At 49.8% G+C, this 20,083-nt stretch overlaps 1 protein-coding gene and 1 long non-coding RNA gene across 4 annotated transcripts in view; one reads left to right on the top strand and one right to left on the bottom strand.

The window, feature by feature from the left end:
* Kcnn3 (potassium calcium-activated channel subfamily N member 3) overlaps nucleotides 1-20,083 on the top strand; it is a 156,164-nt gene that overhangs the window by 120,706 nt on the left and 15,375 nt on the right. For both annotated transcript variants that reach the window (XM_005080188.4, XM_040752385.1), the window contains 3 exons: nucleotides 3,980-4,121; nucleotides 10,555-10,665; nucleotides 19,608-19,735. In XM_005080188.4, the coding sequence (XP_005080245.1) occupies nucleotides 3,980-4,121; nucleotides 10,555-10,665; nucleotides 19,608-19,735 (381 nt within the window). The remainder of the gene's footprint in view (nucleotides 1-3,979; nucleotides 4,122-10,554; nucleotides 10,666-19,607; nucleotides 19,736-20,083) is intronic.
* On the bottom strand, nucleotides 1,199-7,513 carry LOC121142431. Of its 2 annotated transcripts, none has more exons than XR_005879458.1 (3): nucleotides 7,206-7,513; nucleotides 3,766-3,859; nucleotides 1,199-2,946 (listed from the first exon to the last, which is right to left on the bottom strand). It is a non-coding gene; the product is annotated as an uncharacterized LOC121142431 (long non-coding RNA). The 2 variants fall into 2 exon arrangements; XR_005879457.1 differs by lacking the exon at nucleotides 7,206-7,513 and adding an exon at nucleotides 6,120-6,257.

Here is a 20,083-nt window from a genome sequence, read left to right as displayed (position 1 = left end):
AGTTATTTAAACCTTCCCATTAGCAGATAAGGAAACTGAGTCATAGGGGGATTTAAGTCACTTGTCCACAGCCATGGACTGGCACTGGCCCATACCCTGACTCCCTCACCCCTCCTGACTGAACCTCAGTGCCCTCAGACCTGACCCAAGATCACTTTCCAGAAAATACTCTTCCTAACTAGTCACACTGGAGTGGCCCTGCAGAGCTTGTGTCCGCACTGCTGGTGCATTGTGTGGGCTCTGTTAGTCTTCCGTGTCCTTCACACGACCACTGAGTCTTGCTACAACCCCAATCCCAGAGTCTAGTTTTGTAGTCTAGAGCCTGGAGCCAGCATCTATCATTTCCCAACATGCAGGAAGGGGCTGCAGGTCAAGGGCCTAGTAGGACAGGCAAGCAGGACATTGAAGAAACTCCACATGGAGTTTACTTTCTTTGTGGTAAAGGTAAGCCACTGGGCAAGAAAGTGCCCTTGCCTCAACTGATGACAGTATGCTGTCCAAACTGGACAAACAGGACACCAAAAAGAGTGACTACAAACCTTGCCAAGACAAGGCAGGACAGTCCTTCAGAATATCCTGCTTCACAGAATGTCTGTCAGATATGCTAGGTCTATAGGCCGAAGATGGATGCCCCAACATTGCAAAGGAAACTTGGGTGACTGTCCAAGAAGCCAGCTGATTTTGTCATTTCTCACATTTTTACAAGTTGCTTGTTTGTACTTCCTGTTTACTCAGTTAATATTATTTCCTTCTTGGGTCTCTGAGGGAGTTGAAGATTAGATAGTTATAGTTTTCCTTGTTTACCAGGCTCAGAAAATAAACTCACTAAAGATGTGTAAAGTGGCCGGGCGGAGGTGACACACACCTTTAATCCCAGCACTCGGGAGGCAGAGGCAGGCAGATCTCTGTGAGTTCGAGGCTGGGCTGGACCGACAGCCTCCAAAACAATACAGAGAAACCCTGTTTTGTAAAACCAAAAAAAAAAAAAAGATGTGTAAAGGTTGAGAGACATTAAAAGATAATTTGATAATGCAAATTAGAATACAAAGTCAACTAGGCACAAGAGTTTGGATTCACCAAGATAGGATAGATAATGGAATATTTTCTCTTAATTTGTCAAGTGCTAACAGACTAGACATTGTTGATACTTATTACCTGCATATAGTTATTGTACTTATTATATATATATTTTCATATATTAGTTATAGCTTTTTTATTTGTAGACAGAAAAGGGAATATATGGTGATATCTTGTTTGTACAAATAAGGTGTACCTGTCCAAGCGTGTCAGAGCTAGGGTGAGTGTGGCATGGTGGGGTAGGGGTAGGCCTGTTCCTGGAGGGAAGAGTGAGATGCTAACTAACCCTGAGCTTCTCCAGGATGACCAGGGGAGCAGAACAGGCCACCTGGGGACTTGCGCCTGGAAGAAGCAACCAGCCAGGGTCCTAGGAGAGTAGCTGAGCATGTCTGGGAACTGGACACAGTCTGTTCTAAACCAGAGAGAACAGAGCAAGTAAGGCTGTCTTCAACTGTCCCCAGAAGTCCCAGGTGCTCGTGCCCTTGGACAGGCAGCAGTGAAAAGACAAGGCCACCCGTTGATGAGTTGGGACTGGACTTGAGGGCAGCAGGCAGCTGCAGCCATCTTGATCCCAGCTGTGCACACCTCCCCCTCCCCCTGAGGTGGCTTCATTGGCTTCATCTCTTCAAGCGTCCTGCTCGCCCTAGACCTTCTCAGAGAGTCTCACCATGCTGTATTTCCTCTACCAGATTCAAGCATCTGCTCACAGTACTCCAGGCCCTCTAACTTCTTCTGAGCACTGGTCTTCCACGCCCTCTCACTGTCTACTGCTGAAGCCCAGGTGTGCTCCTTTCATGGACACTTTCTCTCACTCTCTCGGACACATTCCCGTAACTTCTGCTTCTCTGGTGCGTAGCAGAGCAGCGAAAACACATGGGCTTTGCTTCTGTTACTTCCTGTGTGTCTTCAGACAAGTCACTCAGTGTCTCTGTGCTTCTAACTGCTTACCCCTCAGACACTTCAAAGGGCGCTGTAAGAAACAGAGCACTTACGTTCAGAGTGTGAGTCATACCACAGGTGGTCAACAAATGGTGTCCTTCATACTGTGCTCCGGTGTTCTCCAACGTAGACGCTCCCCTGTGACTGACCAGCAGTTCTTCCTCCATTTGCATCTCCAGACACACCTGTGCTCGCAGAAGCCCCTGCACACCTCACCTGGCAGACAGGGCTGGGTGGCCACTCGTGGGGTTCCGGACTCTGTTGCGCATGGAGGTCCCAGCGAGCATAGCCAGGACTCAGCCCTTGCCAGCCTTTAATCTGTATGCCATGCATCGGTCTCCTTGGTTACAACATTCTGAAACAACTGTCCCCTCCACCCAAACGGCTTGATCTCCCTCTCCCAGGCTCTGTTCCCCACACAGTAGCTTCTGAATAGTCGGCTGGGAGATTTATCAGGAGGAGGATTGCGTTGTAACCCACTCGCACTGGTCTAGAAGGATGATGCTCTGGGAAAGGCTCTTCCCCTCTCCCCTGTGTGCTGAATTTGAGGCTCTTTCCCAGGCCTTCCTGGAGAACTGCAGCTCCGCCCCTCGTCTCTCAGCCTCTGGTGTTACTGCCAGGGAGCACCACAGTCTGGGTGATTGACAAAGGAGAAAAAGGCTAGTTCCGATGCTTTTGGAGGCAGGAAGTCCACTGTTAAGGCGACAACAAGTTTAGTGTCTGGAGGCCCACCTTGTTGCAACATCCTCCAGAGGGAAGGAAGGCTATGTCCTCACAAGTAGAAGGGACAAGCGCAAACTGTGCAGACTGATGCATAAACCTCTTTTAATTCAGGTGAAGTCACAGGCAGGCCTGTCATCCTGTCACTTGGGAGATGAAGAGAACAATCAGGAGTTCAAGGCTAGTCTGAATTATGTAGCTCACGAGACACTGTCAATAAACAAATAAAATGGTAATAAAATAAAACCCTCATCCATTCATGAGGAAGGAGTCTTCAGAGCAACATCTGGATTTAGGAGGGAACACATTTGAACAATAGCAGGCACCTTCAGACTGGATGTGGTGGTCTGGGGCTGCTGTTAATCCCAGAACTCAGGAGGCAGAGGTGAATCTCTGAGTTTGAGGTCAGCCTGATCTACATGGCAAGTTCCAGGACAGCCAGGGCAACATGGTGAGACCTTGTCAAAAAAAAAAAAAAAAAAAAAGAGGCACCTGGAGGTGGAGGGGTCCCACCTGCTCACTTACAGAACTCTCAGCAAATGTCTATATCTCCCCAACACAGAGCTCCTGGGCTGAGTTCCCTGGAGGAAAGGAAGGGAATACAGGTGGAATGACCTCCAGGCAGAGGACATATTATGATGTTTCCAGCTGTGTCCTGCCACAAATATTTGTCCAGGTCAGAAGAAAGGCTGTGCTTCCTGGAGCACGCCAGAACTCCCTGCCCATGAAGTCAGTTTCAAGAGAGGCCCAGACCACAATGGCCTCCCTCTGGACATGCAGGAGACGCCAGTCTTGGAACCCATCAACTGTGTGTGTGTGTGTGTGTGTGTGTGTGTGTGTGTGTGTGTGTGTGTGTGTGTGTGTGTGTGTGAGAGAGAGAGAGATCTCCTGACCAAGAAAGAACCTGTGATTTCAGATTCATCATTCCCCCATACATTCAGAAGGTCAATTTAGAAGGAAAATTTAAATCTTATCCCTTCTTGATTTCATTCGAACTTTCCTGTCAACAGTAAAAGGAAGTCTACATACACTGCACTGAAAATCACGACAAAACATTGTGCCTTTGGGTCTCAGCTGCTGCAGGCAGGACCTGGGTGGGCTCAGGTGCAGGACCATCAGGAGCCTAAAGAGAAATGTCACACTGTCACCATCGCATCTTCCTCCCCCTCTCCGTTGCCCCCTCCCCCTGGGCCTCTGCTCCTGCCAGTGGCTTCACAGACTAATGCCTGTCTTCCCTTGGCAGGTACCATGACCAGCAGGATGTAACTAGTAACTTTCTGGGTGCCATGTGGCTCATCTCCATCACGTTCCTTTCCATTGGCTATGGGGACATGGTGCCCCACACATACTGTGGGAAAGGTGTCTGTCTTCTCACTGGCATCATGGTGAGTACTCTGCCCGCGGCCCTGCCCTCAAGGTGTTGCAGGAGCACAGAGGGGCCTATCTGGGGAGGGGGAGGGGTGCTAGTCACTAGGCATGTCAAAAGGCAAGTGTGTCCTTCCTGTGTCCCAGGTCCCACAGACCTTGGTACTGTTTCTGATCAAGTTTAGCAGGAGCTCAGAAATAGAACATTGAGCCAGCCTGAAGGGACCTGTGTCCTGGATGGGGTTGGCTGCTGGCTTGAGTCCTGGTTTGCCCACATGGCTCTGGGCCAACTGTTGACTTTCCCAGACTTTGTCCTCCGTGCCTGCACATTGGAGCGCTGGCTCTGAGTGCCAACAGGTCTCTAGGCACCCAGCGCCAAGGTCTCTATCTTCCCACCCTCGGACAAATGCAGGATCCAGGGCTCTGGGACACACAAGCCCCTGCCTTTCCCGGGGCTGGGTGCAGCAGTGGGAGGGATTTGGGGTACAAGTCAGAGGCAGGGTCTGAATTTTCACAACACCCTCGCCGTGGCCTCCGGGCCAGGTGCTCCGCTGCCACCTTGGGAGCACGCACTCTCCTGGTAAAGTGAAGCTGGACACCTGACCGCCCTCCTCACTGACTCGGGACCCGAAGAAATAACCGGTGCCAAAGTTTGGGGTCACCAATGAGAGCTGTACCCGGGCCACTCGGGTTGGGGGATACTTTGGGGGGTGGGACAGGCAGTGTCTCCCTTTGTTCCCTACATGGTGTTTTAGAACCAATGCTAGACTTCCTTCTTAGCCCAAGCGACACCCTCTTCTCAGAAAAGGAATGATCCAGAAAAAGGGCGCACCACCGGCCCGGGGGCACTGAGGTTGGTGCTGGGGTGACAGGACAGACAGGACGCTAGAGGCCTGGAACCAGGTCCCCATGGATTGGCCCCCAGCCAGGTCCCCATGGATTGGCCCCCAGCTTCCCATCACGCCTGCTCTGCAACCCGCTCCGTTGCTGTGACACCCTCCTTTTGGGGTTCCTTTGATTTCAGCCCCTTTCTCCCTGCTCCCAGGAGAAAGGGCAGCTCTTCCCATGAGGCAGTGACCTGTGTCTGCAGAGGGGAAGGTTCCAGATAACTCCATCAAGGGAGGGGAGACTATCCCTCTTTCTACTCAGTATGGTGGCCATTGGAGCTGATGTTAGTGGGCAGGAGCCAGCCGGCCACTAGGAGCGGAGGAGACCCCAGGGCAGTGGGTGGCTGACCACAGCCTCCGTTCTTTCCAACTCCCATGCAGGGCAGGCCCATGTGAGCAGGCCGCCTTGAAACAGCCGGTAGTGACAGAGGCATAGTGCCAGGCTGGGATAAATCATGGTAAGTGTAAGGCTTTAGAACAAACACCTCCCATCGTTCAGTAGGAGTCTGTCTGGCACAACTCCAGCTGTCACCAGGAAACCAAGCAGAGTCTTCCTACCAGAAAGGAGTGAAATGCCACCTGAAGGCTGCAACTTCCCTTCTGCGACTCCTGGAGTGGGCTTCAGCCCCACCCCGGTGCTCAGGCAGAGTGCTCACAGCCTCGCTGCCAAGAGGTAGACTGGCCTCTGTTATTTTTAAATACCAGCCATTCTCCCTCTCAGCATGGAGCTGTGCCTTATCCAAGAAGCCGCCCAGGCCCACTGTTTCCCTGGCTCCCTGGCTTCGCATCTCCTGGCTTCTGCTCTAAAGCATGGTAAAAGCACAGAGAGCCCTGGCCCAAGACACTGCCCCCCCCAATGGTCTTCCCTGGCCTCCCTACCTTCCAGCACCCTGGGGGCTGTGTGGACCCACAGTGTTCCTTGTGGATTGCAGAAGGATCCAAGTGGGAAGGGCCAGCAGGTGAGGGACCTCACACTGCTTCCTGAATTACAATTCCAGCACAGGCCTTTCCTGGGAGCGCTTTGCATAAAGCCTGGCTCCAGGAATATAAGCCTTTACCCCCCAAGGGCTCCAGCAAGAGATTTTCCCTCTGCTCACTGCCAGTGCCTTTACCCATGTTAAATGTACTCACTCGGAAGCCTGGTGCCTTTTTTTCTATTCAACGTGACTCTCCAGCTGAGTCATTCCTTTCTAGGGGCTCACATTGCTAAGGCTACCCCACCAACATGATGTATATCTCCTGATTATTATTCCAAGAGCCTTGACTAAAGGTAGGGCTTCCTGTTTGGTTACCATGGACACCACAAGGCCAAGGCAAGGGCTGCACAGGAAGGGAAAGGGAAGGATTTAGTGTGCCTGCTGTAAATGGCCTTAATCATTGTTTTCCTTTGGCAATCCAGCAACTGCATAATTATCCACCATTAGGCAGGGCATATAACTGTCTGGACAACTTGACACTGCTGGCATAGGCCTGGGGCACTTGAGAGTTCACTCATTAACACAAATCTACCTGTGCTGCAGCATCTTTCCACGAGGAATTTTCCAGAATGCTTTTCAGTGTTGTTAATACCCAACTCCCAGGAGGGGAGCGAAGCTTTGGCTCTGCTTCTGTTATCTGGGAGAGCCTGGGCGCCCAGGGGCTTTTCTTTGTCCCTTCCCAGTGCTGGGCTGCACCCTGCCACCCTGATGTGGGTTGTGGACAAACGCCTTGCAGCGAGCTGTCCGGTGGGACAGCGAGCTCTCCCCGGCAGCGTCCTGCGAGATGCCTCTTGAGCAGATGAAGAGGAGGTGACACAAACAGTGACTTTGGGAGCATTGCGGGGAGGGCTGATCGAGATATCTGCTTAGTGTCCTGTTCAGTGTGGCTCTCCTCAAACACCTTGGTTTCAGAGCTGTTGATGGTAGTTTGGCTCCGCTGTGGAATCTGTTGCAGCAACCACGCTGACCGTAACCGCTCCAGGCTGCCCTCCTCCATTTGTCACTGTCATTTATGTTTTATTTCCTCTTATGCCTCTTTAGTTAAGAACACCTCATACTTTCCCCCCCTGGGATACTTGTTTTTCCAATGTCTGAGATTTTCCAGCTGGAACTCTTTCTTGGAAGTAAGGGCCTGGTGTGGAGCCGTTGGGGTCCAGATTTGGGTCCAAATCTGCTGATGACTTAGGCATGCTCACCCCTCAAGACACCCCTCCCTGGTCGGTCTGTGTCCTCTGCTTACCTGTGTACCTTGGGGAAGTCTGGCCTTGCTGGAGGTGGGTCCGCTCCCCCTCCATGGGAACAGGACTTGGGTAGAATGGACTGAAGATTCCCATTGATGTCTTGATGCCAGCGATTCGTGTCTTGGTGTCTGAAGACAAGCTTGCTCCTCATTCTGACCCCACGGGGGTCACCACAGTGCTGCCACCATTCTTACTCCATCCCACCTCTCCTCACATGCCCGTTGGCCACCAGCATCTCTGAGATTCTGCACCAGGACAATAGGAACAGCCACACTGCAGTTTTAATCAGGGTCGGTTCACCAGTTACACCAAACTGAACCAGGGCCAAATCTCGCAAACACTCCCAGGTAATAAATGCAACCCTGGGGTAACTCTAAGAAGCAAGAGGTTTCTCAGGGAACAAAGCAGTGAAGGTCAAACCCCTGGGGACAAGCAGGGCTGGGCCCTGGGGCATGGGCCATGGTCTTGCTTTGGTTCCTCTACAGAGCGCAGGATGAGCGTGTGCTTACCTCTGACTTAGGCTTTTGGTTCACTCTCATCAACTGTTCTTTTTCCTTTCCTTCCTTCTCTCTCTCTCTCTCTCTCTCTCTCTCTCTCTGTCTCTCTCTTCCCCTCTCTCTGTCTCTCTCTCTCTCTGTCTCTCTCTCCCCCTCTCTCTGTCTCTGTCTCTCTCTCTCTGTCTCTGTCTCTCTCTCCCTCCTTTGCTGTTTTCTGACTAGAATGTGGGCAGACTCGTTTTCTATCCCATTCCCCACCTCTCCCCTCTCCCTCCTCTCTCCCTCACTCACATCCTGGAAAGGTCTAGTCTTTGCGCTCCTCACACCACTTTCTGGGGGTTGTTGGTGTTTGATCCCATATTCACAAAGTTGCCTCTAATAGATATTAATAGTTCTGGCATTATCATTCGTGACCTCCCTCGTTATATCCAGACAATGAATTATCGAAAAGGAATCAGAGCGTGCAGGCCAGCAATATGACTCCTCGGCTAAAGGCACACTGCCAAGCTCGGTAGCCTGAGTTCAAACCGCACAACCCATACATACGTAGGAGGAGAGAACTGACTTTCTCAGACTGTTCTCTGTCCTACACACACACACACACACACACACACACACACACACATGCCCGCGCACACACATATGCACACATGCACACAAATAATTAAATTGGATAAATTTTTAATTATAATTGTGACTATCCACTGAAGTTGGAATGATGTTAAGAAGGTAGCACCCTCTGGAGAAGTAGCTACAAGGGAGTGTTTACATTTTTAAGTTGAAAGAATTGGGCACTGGGATTCAGTCCACTTTACTGCATCAATACATAAAAAAAAATCTCGTGTAAGAGGGCATCTCCTTAGTTAAAGCACTGTACTTCCGATTAGCAATCCTCTGTAGTCAGTCAGCTAGGTTGTGGGCCAAGGCTGGAGCTACAGGGCTCCTGTCTAGACCCCAGCAACCGGGACATGACCAATTGTTTTCATGATGCTCCCAATACAGCAAAAGGGGGACTCACTCTTCAGATGTAACACCCCAGCTTTCTTTGGGTGATTTAAGTGGAATTATTTCTGAACCCAGGGGAACCTGGGAAGAGCCCTCTCCCTCTGATGTTCCATTTTTAATGCTAGGACACATCCTTCTTTTCGGATGCTCCATACAAAGGAGAGGGCTGACGCTGACTTCGCCTGAGAAGAGAGGGAACATGCATTCTCCCTCCAGGACAGTTTCTTTTAAGCTATTTTTGCTTTTGGCAGCCAGGCTAAATTGATTACAGCTATAGACAGGGCTGTCCAATTGCCCATATCTTCTGACAACTGGGCACAGAGTCTCCAGCAAGTCACAGATGCCAAGAAAACACAGCTATCCCCAAATGGGGAAAATGAGGTCAGAAAGAAAAGTTCACAGACAGAGCGCTGTGCTTGGACAGGGCGGCCGAATGGACAGAGTGTCACTTAGCCGTGTTAATGAGACCCTTGTAGAGAGTTAGGAGAAAGCACTGTCACTTTCCACAGTAGCATCCCACACAGGATGGCCTTCTTCGGTGATGGGGGAAAGAGCAAGTATTGCAGGAAATGCGTTTGTCCCAACCCTGCTGTAGATTGTAGTGTTTCTGAGAAATATTCTCCTCACTTCTCACACATATTACAAAACCTATTAAGCCAAAAGTGTTACTAGTGGATTCCTTCACCCCCAGCATCTCAGACTGCTAACCTCGGCTCTGGGCTTTACTTTGTGGCATGGGAGAGTCCCTGCTGGCGTTCCTGAGTCTGACACTTCTTTCCATGGGTGGTGGTCAGGGTGGTACCCAAGTTCAGGGAGAGGGCAGTGGTCTGTGAGGAAAACCCAGGGATGGCTTCCATTGGACACCACAGAACCAGACAAAGGGACTCTGTCTCCCTCCCTCAGACTCACGGGCTGCCAAGCCACACAGAAAGAAGTGTCTCTAAACGCTGTTCCTTCTCATTGCTCAGCCAAGTGCATAGCTGAAGGACAAGGCAGGAAAAGTAGCCCCACTGTTCCGTGGCTCAGCTCGGGCCTGTCACAGTGCTCCTTCTCTGCTGTGCTCTCTGTGGAGGCTGGGGGTGCTACCTGAGCAGACTAGAAACGTTATTCTACAGAGGCTGAGGGTGCTCTTCTGGGTCTTTTAAAGCCTGGCTGCAGGCGGAAGCGTTGTCACCTTTAAAATCCTCGTGTGTCCGAGAATGCATGAGGCTCCTCCTGAAAGCCGATTCCTTGTGGCGAGCCACAGCCTGGAGAAGGACCCACACAAGGGGCAGGCACTACAGTCAGTGCCCACCGAAGGGCTCCCTTTCGGGAGGCCATGTCATCTTTGGAGAGAATGCATTGCCGCTCCGTTCGGCTGTTCTCAGGACTTCCTCAACTGCCAGGTGTGGCCTGCACACTGCAGTCAACACGGGTGTCTTTCCCCCTGGGCCTGCTGGGCTGGAGCTGGTGTGAGCCTGGGACAGCATGAGACAGAAAGACAGGCTTCCACGCGCTGGACCCTCTGTCACCGGCTGCACTGCCCAGGAGCCTGACTGCCCTGGTTAAATTAAGACTCACCCTAGCCACACTGTGCTGAGAACTGGCCAGCTCTATGAAGAGTCATCCCCAGTGTCAGCCAGGGTCACAGACAAGAAGCACCGCAGACCCCTTCTGGGTGGGCATATCAGGGCACAAGCAGGTTATGGCGGGCTTTATGGCATGTCTCGACCAGTCAGAGACCCAGAGTCTTATGTCAGTCCCCTGGAACGCCCACACTGGGCATGGGGCACACTGCGTCTTGTGTCTCGCCTCCTAACCGTGTGTTCTCTCTCCTGGGGCCCTCGGATGTCCTATTCTCTGGCAGGGCGCAGGTTGCACTGCCCTTGTGGTTGCTGTGGTTGCCCGGAAGCTCGAACTCACCAAAGCAGAGAAGCACGTTCACAACTTCATGATGGACACTCAGCTCACCAAACGGGTAAGACGCCTTGTGCCCATGCCTCCACGTAGGTTCGCAGCCGGAGTGGGAGCTGCTCAGAAAGAGATCAGGCACCAGGTGTGGTTAGCAGTGTCCCTTTGAGGGCAGTTAGGGGAGCCCCAGCTCAGGCATTCGGCTCCTGCTCGATGAGTGAATCCCATCAAACCAGGTGAGCCCACCATTAAGTACCACAAGCTTCAAGCAACCAAATAATTTTCCTGATAATTAGATCAATAGCACACAGCCATAGACGCCACCTCCCTGCCTAATGGGGCCAAAGCCATCACCCAGTATGATGCAGTTTTTGTCTATGCTCAAATATTTTTGTGATTCACATTAAGAAGGGCAGTAGAAAGGCTTAAAATTATACTGGAGATGTATCTAAATCCAGTCCCCTTTAAAAAGACATTTAAAGAGCCCGCATTCCCAAATAGTGTTGCTCATCAACATATCATCATCTGGTTTTCCCCTTTTGGGCTTCTGGGTAATGGCTCTCACTTGCACTCTTATGAATGCGGCTTAGGAAGAAGATAAGCTGGAAATACAGGAATGGGGTGATTAGCTGCTGCTCAGACATCCCTGCTGGGTTGTCAGGGAAAAAGAAGCCCATTAAAGTCAGGCACAGTGATCCCAGGACACAAGAGGCTGAGAGGCAGGAGGACTGCTGTAAGTTTGAGGCCACCCTGGGCCACCTAGCAAACCCTGCCTTAAAACAAAATAAAAGACAAGCAAACATTAATGAGGCTCCTTTAGAACAGAACAAGAATATGGCTTTGGGTACAGCAGCAGAGCCATCAAACTTGGTAGGAGCTGTTTCTGCAACAACAGCTTTCATGCAGTCTTGAAACACATGGCGGTCTGAAGGACAGTCAGCTGTCGTGAAAGACTGCTTTTCTCAAGACAAAGGACCAGGACCCTAGGCCCTCCACAGGTCTTGGGTCCCAGGGAAATACCTCAAGGGAACCTGAGTCCACCAGCACCCACACTAGAGAAATCTGTGACTAACGTTTCAAAGCAGTAAAAATGTGTTAGAAATAGAGTCAGACAGGAAGACAGAACAAAAAGAGACCCGAGAAGGAGCGGGCAGGTCCTCGGGGAAGCCGGTGCCGAGTGTGCGGTTGCCAAGGCCTCTCAGCTTCTTAGCAGAATTATTTACAGCATTGGACTGTTGGGTCTTTAAAGAACTACCGCAGATATGAACCTGTACAAGCAAATCTTCCTGTATCACTGGCACACGGCGCCACCAACCAGCCAGAAGAAAACATGGAGCTCCAACATGACAGTATGTGACACTGTCACCCATAGCGCTCACATCAAATGCTGCAAGGACCCTCGTCCTCAGCCCTCCCTCCATTCTCAGCACCAGGGGGAAGGCTAGGGGTATGACTGACCCAATGCAAGTGTCATTTTGAGTCAACTCAGTTCCCGGCTTGGAAGCCCCCGCAATGCCTCCCGGCCGTTCTCAGAAGTTATTTGCCAAGAACAGAAACATTAGCCTTCTCTGTTTACTCTGGTGGCTTTTTTAAAGCCAAGACTATACTTTGTATTTTCATGCTATTCCTTTGTCCTTTCCATTTTTCACCCAGTAAATCAGACGCTAGAGGAAAATAAAACCAAGGAAAGCCGGCTTTCTCATGGGCCAGGAAAATAAGCACATTTTTTTTTCCTGCACTATAATTGTACAAGGAGATGAGGTTGTGGTTGCTAATTTCAATCTTTCAAAAATAATTCACTAAAACCCTCTTCAAGTCCACTTACTTTTGGAGGAATAGGGCTGGAAATCAAATCCACGGATATTTATTGCTCATCCATGAGTGCAAGGTGCCTTCTTAATTGAATAACATCTCACTTTTCTCAGACATTTAAATCCGCTGAAATGTCCCTTTAATATGTTACATCGTTCCCAGAGAAATAAACACAAAAGGGATGAGTCTTACAGGGGGAGACTTGGGAAGCCGCACTACTGAGACTTCACAAATATCCTCCAGCACAACCTTGACTGAACTGAAGCTGGCTCTGACCTCTGACCTCTAGGGAAGCCCTAGAGGGTCCTGAGCTGTCCTTTGCTCTTTCCAAACAGCCATGTGTCCAGCCACAGTGACTCATGGGTCAATGAGGTGCAAAGCTCAAGTCTGTTCCCAAAACTCCAGTAAATTCTCAGAGAAAGATCCAGTGTGGAAGGAGGGGCCATGGACTGTTGTCATTCTGCAGTGGACAATTAGAAGGCTTACCTGATAAAAGCAACCTCTTGCAAGTATAGGCAGTATTAACCCCTCAAACATCTAAGCAGAAAGAAAGCATGAATCACAGCACGTGAATCATAAAAACAGGAGTCATTCTGATGCTCATTTTTCTAGCCTGTGTGACTTCAGCCCAGCCTCTCTGGGTAGCACTAGGATGTTGGTGTTTGGTTACAAGTCAAAGGGTGGACCCTGACTAACAGAGATGAGAAACATCCCATGGAGAGCCTGCCAGGCAGCCTGTCTCCAGAGCTTGATTGGAGGTGTCCATTATAACCAGAATTGGAGCTGGTGGCTTACCTCTGGCAAACCCAGGGGCACGTGTCCATTCTCCTGAATAACTTGTCAGCCTTGGTGGCGATGTTCCTTCCGTCTTTCGTGGAGTTCTATCTTCCCACACTGGCTTTTCAGTCACTGCTACTGCCAATCTATAACTGTAACTTATCGCCAATCCCTGGGCTACTCAATAATGTCTAAGGAAGTGACACACAGAAACACTGTGCATGGATGGGAAATGACCCAAACGTCTTACTGACTCCCCACTCAAGCCTGTGGCAGGCTCTCTAGTCAGCCGTGCCTCTGGTTTGAGGTGCCCCCTTTTCCTTGCAAAAGGACTCCTTGCTCCTAATCTCATCAAACTATATTTCCCATGAAATCAGTAAGAAATCAGCAACCCTGAACTGCTTCCAGCTCCTGACTTCTCAGGGCTGCTGAAAACATCACTGTCCCTCCAGTGTCCAGGCCTGACTGGTCTATACCCAAAGATACTGCCACTTCTGACTGGTCTATACCCAAAGACACTGCCACTTCTGACTGGTCTATACCCAAAGACACTGCCACTTCTGACTGGTCTATACCCAAAGACACTGCCATTTCTGACTGGTCTATACCCAAAGACACTGCCATTTCTGACTAGTCTGTGCCTTGCAGCCCACGGGGCCCCACTCACGTATCTTGGCCGTTTCATACACGATGATCCCCAAGGCTCCTCTTGCCCCATCTATAAAGCACCCTTTTCCTAGTTTCTGCGGCCACAAGATCTGATTATCCTGCACCCACTCCCCAAAGTACAGTCACCCTGCACTTGACTTCCCCTTGATCCCTTTAGACACGATTTCACCCTGAACTACCACACTCAAAAACCTCGGGCAGACCCAGACCTACTGCCCGGTACTAAATAAAACTTGAACTCTGAGGAAATGTCCAAGGCTGGAACAATGTTTCCAGCAGGCTTAATCAAAGTCTTACTCTTAGCAGGGGTGTTTTATGGGAAACATAATGGCAGTCGTTGTTCCGTAGACATGGAAGACTGGATAAGGAACTCTAGAGGGATGGCCCACAGCTGGTCTGGCTCATGAGTCGGTCCCCAGAACAAGCCTTTCTCTGTAGCGTTCATTAGGTAATCAATCATGCCATTACCAGGAATGCTAATTCTCCCAGAAGAGGATTGCAAATGGCATTCCCACAAAGGCTGTGACCCAGAGTGACTGGGCATGGAGTTTCTTTACTGGCAGTAGGAAAGCAGTGTGTTGGAACAGGAAAGATCCCGGGGATGAGCTGATCCAAACCAGACATGAACACTCGGGTCCAGAAAGGGGCAAGGGGGTGGGTGTCCAGCATGCACAGGTAGCTGTGTCTACCCGGGATCTGGTTTGTCCTCAGGAATCGGCAGCCCTCCATCCACCACTCAATGTGGCTAGTTCCTTGAGCTTCACATGGTGGCTAGGGTCCCAGGCCTGCTAGGGAGAAGAGCCGGTTTGACTCCACATTAGCTGGGTGTCATATTAATATCACTATGAGTGATCTGCCATTTGTCACGGGTCGCTTCAGGTAGAGCTCAAACTCCAACAGAATGCATCCCCTCTCCCCATTCCAAATTCCTACCAAAAATGGGGGCGGAGCCCTTTCCAGGTGAGGCAGGGAATATGGACCAGGATGGAGAGGAAAAGAGAGGAGGCATAAGCAGGGTGTTGAGAGACAGGGTAGTCTCAGGAAGTCAGCAAGAAGTCAGTGGAGAAGGATGGGGAAAGAACGTACTAGCGGCTTGAAGCCTCCTCCCCCAGTCTTGGTTATAATGGACACCTCCAACCAAGCTGGAGCCAGCCAGTCTCCCAGCGTGATGGCTCTCATCTCTGTTGGTCAGAGTCCACCCATCCACTCTTTGAGGTAATAAAGTCATAGCTGATCTGGATTCCCCCTTTGCCCTCTCCAACCAAGAGGGACATTGGTCCCGGGAAGGGCTCCTGGCAGCATAGCTGGGGTTCACTAGTGAGTGAATTGTTGGCTTCCTATGGCCACTGAGGGTATGGGTACCAAGGGAGCTCTTTTCATCCTTCTGGCATCCCTGGCCACTCTCTCTGCAACTCACAGATGCTACCCTAGCAGAGAGGTGGCCAGAGCAGCTTGTAAATGGGATGCTGTGGGCAAGGATGCAGGGACGTGTGTCCTCTTCTGGGTTTTCTTTTCTTGGAGGCTGGGGCCATGAGAGGAAGCTGACACATATTGGAAAAGTAATATCAATAAAGTGACAACAGGCTTATGAGATGACTCAGTGAAAAAAGGCACTTTTCTGCCAAGCCTGCTGACCTAAGTTTGACCCCATGGTAGAAGGAAAGAGCTGACTCCCAAAAGTTATCCTCCGACCTCTATATGTACACAGTGGTGCATACTCCATCCCCGCGATCAACAGATAAATGTAATGAAAGATACAAGAATACAAAGTGCATCAAGACACACCGGGACCAGGCTTTATGCTAAATGTTCTACTCGTAGTCTCATTTAACCAACACAGGAGTCCATCATGCAGGTGAATAGCACTTGCAAGACTCCAGCTCTGAGCCATGCTTTGATTTTCTTTAAAGCACATAATATCTGATACTGTATTTTTAACTGTATACGTCTTCGCCCAGAGATTACAAATTCTGTGACAGCAACAACACTATTGGTTCACCAGGAGTGGTAGTGCACATCTGTAATCCCGAGAAGCTGCTGCAGAGGATTTTAAGTGGGAAGTCAGTCTGGGATAGTAGTGAGTTCAAGGTTGGTCTAGGCTACATCATGAGACCCATTTCTTAAAAAAGAGAATGTTAATGATTTGTTGGTCTTTATACTCTCACTTTCCAGAACGGTGCCTGGCTCATCATAGGTACACATTAATATCCATCAATTGTCCTTTAAATGGGTGGAGAAAATAAATCTCAGAGAGGTCAGCAACAACCCACCCTCTCACACATTTATCTGGAGGTAAATATATGAAATAATGCAGGTGTTAGTGTTCTCTAAAGCCTGGCACAGGGCTTGGTGCTCGGTAACTCACAGTTATTGTGAGTTAGGACCACTAATGTGAAGAGTTCTTCCTAGTCAGGGATGGTAGTATATTCCTTTAATCTCAGCACTCAGGAAGTAGAGGCAGGTGGGGCTCTGTGAGCTCAAGGCCAGCTTGGTCTACAGAGTGAGTTCCAGGCTTTCAGGGACTGTATAACAAGACCCTGTCTCAAAACAAAACGACAACAAAAAAGTCCTTCCTGTAGTCAGTATATAGACCCTAATCAGCGTGAACAGCAATGTCGGAGATAGAGAGCTTAGAGACTGAGCACAATCAGCCAATGTGCTAAGTATGGGTCTGGAAGCTGGAGAGCTGGCCTTTCACACACCAAAGATCCTTACCTAGTCATCCTCAGTGACAACGTAACTCAGCCTATCAGAGCCAGCCTTGAGCTGCTCCCTCTCAAGGCTGACCCTCCCACCCTGTATCCTGGGAACATCTTTTAGATTTGGTACCCTTGTTCATGGGAGAGCTCAGAGGGTGCCTAAGTCTTCATCAGGGAAAGGTGTGGAGGCTGAGCAGGCCCCAAGAGGAGCTGAAATGGTGCTGTCTTGTCAACCATGCTCAGCGCCAGTCGCCAGGTGAAATGGAGGGAGACTCGGGAGAGCCAAGTGCAGTTAAAAGCCTATTGCTTTTTCTCTCACAGATATTGATCTACTCAGCTTTGTGCCTGGCTGTTTGCTAGCAATTAATTTCAGTCAACGCAAGGGCTCACACGTCACGTTACTTTCCAAATGCTCTGGGGCCTCCCTCTCAAATCCACAAAGATGATATGATGCTTTTCTGCCACCTGGCCAAACTGTGACTTCAGGGCCTTCCATTCAGGCTGGTGTTAAAGGCGAGAGTTGAAGTCTGTGTTCTGTCATGATGCTGAGTGGGGGCCAGAATGACTTTAAAAAGCAAGACAAAAACCAAACTAACATCCTTCCCAATTCCTTGATCCTGGGAAAGAGGAAATGGTCCCGTTTGAATTCAGATGAAGTCCAGATCTGTCTCCCTTCAGACCGTACAAGAACCATATGCCCCTCTTGGACCTGACTGTTGATTAGACTCGGCCATTAGCTGTCTGTGTGCACCTGGCCTTTCATCCCATCTCAGAAAATGTTTCCTTCTGTTTTAAGTGGAAAGCTTGAGTTGTATAATAATAACCAATGTCTGTCTGACACCTTGAGATTTATATAGTACTCAAATCCACACTGACTGCTTGCCATTGGTAAGCTGATGGACTGAGGCGTGTGTGTGTGTGTGTGTGTGTGTGTGTGTGTGTGTGTGTATGTGTGTGTGTGTTAGCCCAAGATAGCTTCCCCTCATCTTATAGATACTTATGCATTTGCTCCTAAGCTGCTTACTAATGCACAGGGCCTACAGGCTTTCCCATTTCAAATGTTCATTAGCAGGACACAGAGACCGATGTCAAAGGCTTGTCGGTTTTGTTATTCTGTGGCTCTATGAGCATTCCTAAAAAGGGACTGTGTAACCAGGGCCCAGCCCATTCTTGTAAAGGTTTGGGCAGGCTTTTTCCCTCCTACTTATCTTTAAGGCTTTCCCTGGAGGCTGAGTGCCCACGGAAACTGTAAAGATGCTATAGCAAACTGCCCATCCCTTTAAGGGACAGCGGCAGCATCTTCTCTGCCGAGAGAAAGCCCTCCCTTACCCTACCACCTCGTTAGCCAACCAGAACCAAGGCCCAGAGCCCATCATCCACCTGCCCCTCCTTGCTAACCAGACACTGGCCATCCCCAGCCTCAACTCCCTGCCACCTACTTACTGTCAGACAAGAAAGTGCCAGAGGTGGCCAATGAAACACTTAAAACCATTCTTGCAGTAGATACATTTTCCTGAACAACAATAACAAAAGCAATATTTATGTCACTTAGACATTCCTGAGAAGACTTGGATGTTCTTTTAAGAAATACATCACATCAGCACCAATGAAGACTGTAACCCATCCTTAGCAATAGATTTTTGAAACACGCACACATATTATCAGCCTGCAAAGCAACCTTTCCCAGGCTCCCACACGTCTCAGCATGGTGGCTACGCCCCATCTGTTGGCGTCGGTCTGAAGAAGCCAGTCTGTACTCTCTGGTTTTATTAAAATCCTATCTGGCAAGTCACCTGATCTTTTCTAGGCTGGTCTCCTCACTTCCAGGCCCTAGGCCTGTGTTCCTGTGCCAGCATGCATAGCTGGCAGAAATGGAGGCGGTTAATCAAAACTACGTTCAGGCTGTGCTTCATACGGGGTCTTTTCTCTTGTTCTTGCTGCTATGTGCTGAAGATGTCTGTGTTGGGTTCAAACCTTGTCCCCTGCCATCTGGATGCCATTGATATGTCTCAGCTCAGTCGTGAGCTGGGTGATATCAGTGGTTTCCATGTCAACAGATGACAGAGTTGTGTGTGGAACTGTGTGACTACGGAGCCTCGGGAAGCCAGTGTCAGGGAAACGACTGTGCTCTCACACCTAAGCATCTTCCCTGATTCTCAGACATCCCTGGGATGATCTCGGTTTTGTGCCAATTACATTTACATGTGAAATTGCAGTGCATAATCTTAGGTCGTTTAGGAAAGGAACAGTGGCCTTGTTGGTACCTGTCACTGAGGTTTGGAGGAAAGACATCTCCTCAGAGACACCTGTTTAAATCTCCACTTGGTAGGGACCCTATTACTCTCAAGTGAAGTGTGGCACCCTAAATATGAGTGCACCTATGGCATGTGTTTATTGATCCAAACTGCACCCCAGGCTTCAAGGACTTGCTAAGCAGCTTGTCTAAATATAGCATCAGCAATGGCGGCTGAGAGGCAGCGATGAAACCGTTAAGACGGAAGAGAAATGCCTCTCAACTCCAAGCTCCAGCTTCCCATACAAGATTTTTTTTTGAGACAGGGTTTCTCTGTATTGTTTTGGAGGCTGTCCTGGAACTTGCTCTGTAGACCAGGCTGGCCTCAAACTCACAGAGATCAGCCTGCCTCTGCCTCCCAAGTGTTGGGATTAAAGGTGTGTGCCACCAAAGCCCAGCCCCCATACAAGATTAATAAGAGATTTTTTTTTGTTTTATTTTGTTTTTTTTTTTCGAGACAGGGTTTCTCTGTGGTTTTTGAGGTTGTCCTGGAACTAGCTCTTTGTAGACCAGGCTGATCTCGAACTCACAGAGATCTGCCTGCCTCTGCCTCCCAAGTGCTGGGATTAAAGGTGTGCACCACCAATGCCCAGCGAGATGTTTTGTAAGCCTTTTTTCTGTGTTTCATGCTCTTGATTAAGAAAATAGCTCTTTGAGAAAGCACTTTCTCAGGAGGGAGATGGTAGCCATACATGCACGGAAAACAAATTGAGTGAACCCAGGACTTAACCTGACAGCGGCTTATCTTCTGTTCCATAGATCAAGAATGCGGCCGCCAATGTCCTCCGGGAAACATGGTTAATCTACAAACACACAAAGCTGCTAAAGAAGATTGACCACGCCAAAGTCAGGAAACACCAGAGGAAGTTCCTCCAAGCTATCCACCAGTGAGTACCAGAGCCCTGTGCCAGGGAGCCAAACTGAATGCAGGATACCACAGCTCTGCTGCAAGTTCTCAAACCAGGGAGGCACGGAAGAAATCCACTCTGCTCTAATCACAAAGCACCCAGGCCACACTGCCCTTTCGCTCGATGCTCCCGAGAGGCAGTAGGCAGGCTGCTGCAAGGGGGGGTGGGTAAAAAGATCAGAGCAAGGGCTCAGGCTCTCATGCCACCCAGATATCATACACAGGTATACAGAGACACACATGGACACACACACATGCACAGACACACATGGACACACACAAGACACACACACATGTGCACAGACACACATGAACATACACACAAGAC

The sequence above is a fragment of the Mesocricetus auratus genome, unplaced genomic scaffold, assembly GCF_017639785.1.
Source record: "Mesocricetus auratus isolate SY011 unplaced genomic scaffold, BCM_Maur_2.0 Super-Scaffold_100009, whole genome shotgun sequence".
In the NCBI taxonomy this organism is placed as follows: Eukaryota; Metazoa; Chordata; class Mammalia; order Rodentia; family Cricetidae; genus Mesocricetus; species Mesocricetus auratus.
The sequence above is the reverse complement of the archived record's forward strand: the minus strand, read 5'-3'. Positions and strand labels throughout refer to the sequence as shown.